This window comes from Charadrius vociferus, unplaced genomic scaffold (genome assembly GCF_000708025.1).
Source record: "Charadrius vociferus isolate BGI_N301 unplaced genomic scaffold, ASM70802v2 scaffold280, whole genome shotgun sequence".
NCBI classification, from domain to species: Eukaryota; Metazoa; Chordata; class Aves; order Charadriiformes; family Charadriidae; genus Charadrius; species Charadrius vociferus.
The window spans coordinates 1,059,754-1,067,396 of record NW_009646340.1 but is presented as its reverse complement, the minus strand read 5'-3'; the positions used below and the strand labels follow the sequence as shown (position 1 = coordinate 1,067,396).

General features: G+C 50.0%; 1 protein-coding gene across 1 annotated transcript in view; it reads left to right on the top strand.

Annotated features, from left to right (window-relative positions):
- Positions 1-6,138, top strand: part of SLC2A10 (solute carrier family 2 (facilitated glucose transporter), member 10) — a 6,957-nt gene extending 819 nt beyond the window's left edge. Inside the window, 4 exon segments of the mRNA XM_009889738.1 lie at positions 1,930-3,490; positions 4,538-4,660; positions 5,239-5,374; positions 6,042-6,138. Coding sequence (XP_009888040.1) covers positions 1,930-3,490; positions 4,538-4,660; positions 5,239-5,374; positions 6,042-6,138 — 1,917 coding nt within the window.
- Positions 6,139-7,643: the final 1,505 nt, after the last annotated feature.

Sequence of the window (7,643 nt, the reverse complement as noted above, 5' to 3'; positions counted from 1 at the left end):
AAAAAAAAGCTTTCAACTTTTCCTAAAGGCTGAGACTGCGTCTCACCCCCTCCCTCCCCCCAACCCCTTTCTTTCTATTTTTTTTAGCACTTCCAGCAGCAAACGTAGCAAACAGCCAGACAAGTAATTTCCTGTGGCACATCCCATTCCTAGGGCCATCCCAGGAGCGTTCCCGGCAGGAGAGGGCTGCGTGCGGGAGCAGAGAGTGGAGAGGCCACTACAGTTTTGCTAAAGGCAGTGGTGCCTGTTGGCACTGGCGTAGGCAAAGAGGGACTTCAGCAGTTCAAAAGTCACCCCAGTCTCGGCCAGGTCAGCAGCACTGGTTACTGGCCGGTCCCGGAGCACAGCCCTCTCACCAGGGTTTGCCACAAGCAGGGAATCGCCTGGCACAGCTCCTTGGGAACTTTCTGTTCTCATGTGAACATCCGAAGAGTCCTCTGACTACATCAGAATAGGCTATATACATGGCTGGATTTCAATCAAAGTTCATAAACTATAACTGCTCATTAAGTTAACAAGAAATACAGCAAAATCTGACGGAATCCGCCACGGTATTTACAGTGGGGCTGTCTGTGTCTGCTTGAGTTTGTGGCTTGAAACTAATGGCATGCCCACTTTACGCAAAGCCTTTTGTTCTCAGTGAGCAAATATTTTTTCTAATTATCTGCATAACATGTGTACAAGGAGCAATAAAAGCAGTGCAGGTAGTCACACAGAGCATGGTGGGAGGGACTGACGTGTAGCTGGGATAGTATAAGTAACACAAAAGAAACACAGACGGTTACAGAATAAATAGAAATATAAATATAGCCATCACTGAGAAATAACCTTTATTGCTAGCTGTAATTAAAGGCTGACTAGAGACAATTCTTATTAAACACAGTTTTAGAGGGGGAAAAAGAGCCCTTAGGCAGGCTGAGGAAAGTTTTCCGTGGTCTGGTGGTTGTGTCCACATTCTTTCCACGCACAGTCTACCGAAACTGTGAGTATTTCTAATTAAATAAAGCCAACGTGAGAGTACAGATTGTATTATATGCTGGAAACCAGCACAAACCTCAAGATAATGCGCTTTACCCATGCCTTCAAAATTGTAACTGGGGGGGAGGTCACTGTCACTGCTGCTCCCCAGAGGTCCCTGCATCAGCTCTGGCTCTCATGCCCCACTCAATCTCCCCTGTCATAGCATGACTAATGGTTCACACGTGGTCACCCTTTCATCCTCTCCCCAGGGTGAGAAGCATGTGCAGCAAGCACCTTGGTTTCTTAGGGTTGTTTGGGGTGGGCTGGTTGGTTTGGGTTTGGTTTGCTTTTGCTGTTGTTTTGTCTTATTTTAACTAAACTTACATACTTACTAAACTTGCATACTCAGCTATGTAGGAAGGGCAAGGTCAAAGAATTGCTTCTTGTATTTGGGGCAGGCAACAGTGAGCTTTTCAGCTCATGATGAAGTTTGTCCTGTAGTCCTGGACCAGCCTGAGAAGGTTGTGCCTGGCTCAGGGATCCTGGGTGTTGTGTGCTCTAGAAGGAGAGATGAAGAAATCAGTCCCGTCCCCCCCCAAGTCATGCAGAGAGTGCAAGATTAACTAGGAGAAATAAACTTTTGCAAGCAGCATTTTTAATGCCAGGGTAGGGAGTGGGAATGCAGAGCCACATGCACTGAAAGAGAGGTGCCACATGCACTGAAACGTAAAAATGATAATGCAGAACAATTTAGAACCAGAAAGCAGAAGCTGTGTTTTCCTACAAAGAACAAATTTTGTAATTAGAATCAAGGGAGACCATGGAGGACCCCCCTGTACAACTCCAGTACAAATCACCATCCTCCACTTAAATACAAGCCTTAACTTTGTTAACAAAGTCCTGTTTTCACAGTTCTGCACCCCAGATGAGTGCCCCTGCGGTTAGTGGCTGTGTGTGCAGGCCTGGTAGGTTGTGCGAATATTTGCAAGCGCCTCTACACATGACCTGGTGAGCTATGGGGAATTTCAGCATCGTGGCTTTGTAGATGGAAAACTTTGGGTGTCCTGGGAGAGCTTTTTCCAGCTTGTGCGTGCTGATAACTTGCCTGCTAGCGCCAGAAAACTGAACCTAGCGTTGCTTGCTTGTTTTCCAGGTCGTACACTGCTGATCCTCCTCCTCTCTGCGACGGTCTCTCTCCTGGGTGGGCTGATATTTGGATACGAGCTGGGGATTATCTCCGGTGCATTGCTGCAATTGCAGATAGACTTTCACCTCAGCTGCTTCAAGCAAGAAATTCTCGTGAGCGCCCTCCTTATCGGAGCTCTCCTCGCCTCTCTGGCTGGGGGGATCCTCATTGACAGCCATGGACGGAGGAGAGCAATCCTCGTCAGCAACTTGGTCCTGTTGGTTGGTAGCCTTATTCTCACGTTGGCGAGGTCATTTATTGGGCTGATCATTGGGCGCGTGACCGTGGGCTTTGCCATCTCTGTCTCATCCATGGCCTGCTGCATCTACGTCTCAGAAATGGTGGCTGCTCATCAGCGAGGGCTGCTGGTGTCTCTCTACGAAACGGGCATCACCGTAGGCATCCTGCTGTCTTACGCGCTGAATTACATCTTTGCAGATGTGGATGAGGGATGGAGGTATATGTTTGGGCTGGCCATTGCCCCAACAGCCATGCAGTTCATGAGCATCCTCTTTCTCCCAGTGAACCCTGTTAAATTAAGCTCATGGGATTCAGACTGCCGGAAGGGCCTCATTCAATTGCAGAACACTGAGGACAGAGAGATGGCAAAGCGAGAGCCCTATAAGGAGAAACATTACTCATTTATTGACCTTTTTAGGACCAGAGACAACATGAGAAGGCGGACTCTGGTGGGTTTGGGACTGGTGCTCTTCCAGCAGTTCACTGGGCAGCCCAATGTGCTGGGCTATGCCTCCAAAATCTTCCACTCGGTGGGGTTCCAGAGCAACTCCTCAGCAATCCTGGCTTCTGTCGGGCTGGGGGCGATAAAGGTGGTGGCCACGCTCGTCGCGATGGCCTTTGCAGACAAGGCTGGCAGGAGAGTGCTACTCATGGCTGGCTGCGTGGTGATGGCCATCTCTGTCACCACCATTGGCCTCACCAGCTGCATAGCTCCGCTGGCCATGGCCAGGGACTGCAAGGCAGCCGCAGACCCCAATGCATCCCACAGCCTCACCCAGTACCCCCTGATGCCCGTTGCCTCCCAGCCCGCAGTGTCACCCGTCCCACCAGTATCCAGTGCTGTCAAAAGTCAGGCAGGCCCTGGTTTTTCTGCCTCGAGGAGCTTTACAAAGGTTTTTGCCAGTACTCAAAGCAGAGAGGCTGCTCCCAAGTCTTCCCTCACTCAGAAAAGGGGCTTGGTAGGTCAGTCCGAAAAAGAGACGGTGGGAAGCACAGGCCCTCCTTTCGCTGGTGCTCCCTGGGCAGAACATACGGTTTTAAATTGGATTACGCTGCTGAGCATGATGGCTTTCGTGAGCGCCTTCTCAATTGGATTTGGACCAAGTAAGTATGGTGTTTATACATCCTTCCGCTAACCCAGAGAATAAAACTAGGGCGGATCTTTACGTTCTGCTTGAAACATTCATTATGCATCTGCTTTGCCAAGAAACTCAGTGTCTGGGAGCTGGAAATATGTCCCCTTCTGCCCACTGAGTCATTTTCTAGTACTGCTGCTCTGTCAGCTGTAGGGCTGGTACAGCACTAAAACAACTTTCTCTTCCATGCTATCGCTATCCTTGTAATGTATTTTTTTCTGTGAAGCTCATTGCAAAATCAGAGCACCCCACAAGCACTACCTAATCTTCTAGCACCCTGGTGAGGAGGGAAATAGAGGGCTGAGGGCAGAGGGCCTGAGGGGCTTCTGCTTTGTGATAAAGAAAGTCAGTGGCGGAACTGGAAGTGGAACCTCTGAAAGTTTCTCAATATCAGTTGGTCTTTTCCTGAAATCATTTATCCATCAGATGAGATTGGAGATTTGTTCTCACTTCCACGTGAGTTCTACTGTTTTCTGACATTTATTGCTGTAAATGCCTTGATGGGAGAAAACAGCATCTAACTCAAGAAAAAATACAGGTGAGCAAGTCTCATGCGTTTGACGGTGACCCTGTAAATTATTTCAAGCAAAATAACCCTGGGATAAGAGACACTATTTTAAGATATATATATTGGTTTAGCTCTAATTTTAGCCCAAATGCAACATTGTCTCCCTATTCCTACCCCTTTCTCATTTCTTTACAAGAAGCATGTCCTGACAACAGGTATGCCAGAGCTTTCCATCATCTCTGAGTGGAATGACCAACTCCCCTGCTTTCTCCTTTGCTCCCTGCGCCTGGTCATTGGTATTTCATTCCTCTGTGGGGTGCTGAACATAGGAGTTTTGAAGTGTTCTGCTGTGACCTGACTCCGAGATCAATGAATGTTTGACACCACCAGCAGCAGCTGCTGGGTGAAGCCAGAGTTTAAACCCCCTGCTGAAATCTTCCTTGCCCATTTCCCATATAAATTGCTTAACCCCTACAACTGTTCTTCTGATCTCTCTAATCCATGCAGTGACCTGGCTGGTCCTCAGTGAGATCTACCCTGCTGGGATAAGAGGAAGAGCCTTTGCCTTCTGTAACAGCTTTAACTGGGCTGCTAATTTACTGATCAGCCTCTCCTTCCTGGACCTTATTGGTAAGTGGCCGTCCCCCATCTCTCCAACTCCCACAGCTGGTTAGGGAAGGTGGCCACCACAAACCATTTGGAGATCAAGTGGCATTTTGAACCCTGGGGACTTGACACTGGAATAGGTGTGACCCTGGTGCCTCTGAGAGCAGAAAAACCAGGCACCAGCAACACTGGTCTGAGCGCCTCCACCACCCGTTTCATGAAAATCATCCATTGCCCACTGGGCTGCACTGTAATACTGCAGCATCGGGAAACCACGGCGTTTACAGCTTCCATGCCAATAGCTTTACGTTTCTTTCTAGCAGAGCTCTCGGCTGAGGCACTCAGCGGGCACTGCTGGGCCCTGGAGTTCTCCTCCCTCTGTAGTGCTGCTGGCAAAGCCTGGTGTGGACCATCCTTCTCCCTTGCTGATTCCTGGTCCAGGCCTTGCAGATAAGGAGCTTCCCTGCCCTTCTGAGGGCTTCTCAAAATAAAATGCCCCAGTCAGGCACCAGCGATCACCTTCCAGTAAGCCACCAGCTTCCTTTGTATCCCATGATGTGACCTGCCTCCAATAGACTTCGTGCACTTGAATCTCTCTGCAGATGCCATTGGTTTCTCTTGGATGTTTCTTCTCTATGGACTGATGGGAGTGATGGCCGTTATATTCATTTACTTTTTTGTTCCGGAAACAAAAGGACAGTCCTTAGAGGAGATAGACCAGCAGTTCTCCAGGAAACGGTATGTGTGCTGTTGTACCAGCATGAGTGATGGCTTTGGGTGCTTCCCACCAGCAGTGCCTGAGGTCTGTGGCACTGGGCAGCTCAGGGCTGCGTCAAAGCCCAGTCTGTGCTGCTGGAAAAGTCTCAAGTTTGTGGCGGGGCAATGGGACAGGGTGTGAGAGCTGCAATGTGGTTCATCAGCGGGTCACTGCACTGAGCCTTGCGGCCGTGCTGCTGGAGGGCGCTACTGAAACTTGAGAGGAAAAAGGGCTAAAAAACAGGGCTTGTGGTTGAAGGAGGAGAGCAGGACCAGAGCATGGCGCAGGCAGGTCGGGACTGCGAGGTCCTTAGAGTAATCCTGGACTGATTCTTCTCCGCTGGGACAGAGACATCTCCTGGTGTAATGTGTGCCACATGCTCTCACCCAGTAATTTCCCATGCAAAGCCTGTAACTGTGGCTGGGCTAGGGAAGATCGAGAGGTATTTGTGCAGTTCTGGTTGTGACGGAGGTGGGGGGGCAAGCATCGCTGGAGCAGAGGGAGGTTGTGCAGCTGTGTGGCTGTGGCACCAAGGGGCAGGACACATGGAGGGGGGGGCAAGAGGGGTAGCTGCTGTAAACCCCTGCCCGGCTCCTGGCTCCCTGCGAGCAGCAGCCGCTGCAGCTGACCTTCGCCTTTGCCCGGCAGGCTGTGGGAAGGAAACGTGTTTAAGTGGAGACATGGAAGAGGAGCGAGCTGCACACACGCGCAGTACCAGAGAGTGGAGCACACCAGCAGCACATGAAGCCGACGACATGTCTGCAGCATCGCCCTGAGGAGAGGAGCAGGCTGTGCCATCCAGACGGTTCTTTTCCATGACCTTTAACTGGTGACCTCTGCTCAGAGATGGTTCTCACTGCAGTGCCTTAGATCTCAGGACATGCCAATAGCTGTCCTTTGGGTCCTTGGAGAATCGTTGGTCCTGGGCAGAGAAAATGTCCTTCCTTTGATATATTTTTCATGGTTTGTATCTCCTATCGTCTAAGAGATTAATGGTTTTGTATGCAGGAATTAAAGCACAACTTTTGCTGACAATGCTCTCCATCTGTACAGTTCATTTGTAAGCAAGGTATATTATTTTCCAGGTCTTTGCTTTACAGAGGGCACAACAGCACAGGAGGAATGTGTCAAGCACTCAGCAGTGTACATTAATATTGTCACCCTTTGTAACATCTATGTAGGAGCCTGAGATGGGAGCTAATGCAGATAAATGCCCTGTTTCTGTGGAGGCAGAAGGAGTGTTAGCTCATGGGCTAACACTTCCCACAGTGTCAAGGCCCAGCAGCTCACCTGCCTGATCACCCAAGGCTCATGCTAAACGAGTGTAGATGTACATCTCACCCTTGTGTTTGGCTGCTTTCTTTTGTGTACAGGGGCTGCTTTGCATTCAGGACCAGGGTTTGCACATACAAGGTATTCTGATACCCTCTACAAGTTTTCCACCTCTTACAATTGTACGTTCTTTGATTAATTCACCCCTCCTCCTGACACATATAAATTATAAAGAAACGCCCTACTAACAGCACACTCACTCCCCAAACCTCATGAGAGAGGAGGAGCTGGTATCCCGCTGAACAGCCAGCCTTGTGTCTTGAAAACCTGAAGAAATTAAGCCCTGAAGCTTGGGGTTTTCCACTGAACATGCAACTCTTTGAGGACCGGTGACAACAACATTGGGCCACCTGGCTGACACCACAGGGACAAACAGAAAGGATGTGGCCGTGTCACTCAAACCCCTGTCTCAAAGCGAAGCCACACAAACACTGGAAGTTTATCTGTCCTTAACTGCAGTTCAGTCCATGGCGGTCAGGTGTCTCGCCATGGAAGTGCTTTTTTCTTCCCACTGAGCGATGGGGGTCACCCATGACCTTCCTCACCCACCTCACACCTCTGCTGCAGCTGGAATTTGGTATTTCTGAAGTCCCTCATGTGCTGCAGATGCTGTCACCTCCAGACACATAAGGATGCCTGTAAAGCAGAAAATGGATGCTCTTTTCCTGCAAAAAAAAAAAGATCCAGAATACTGACCTGAATCAGAGGTAACTGGTTTGAGGGGGGGAGCATCAGTGCTGTCCTAGGAGTTAAAGTCAGCCTCCAGATTAGGGCTGCAGACAGTGGCCGTTGATACCAGGGTGGTGTGTCCTCCCGGGGGTCCCTGGCCGCGGGGGACGGGAGCACAGGGATGCCTGCGTGCACCCCTGGGTGAATTTGGTCTGGGGGAGGGGGGGTACGAGCAGTTCTCCTCGCCGG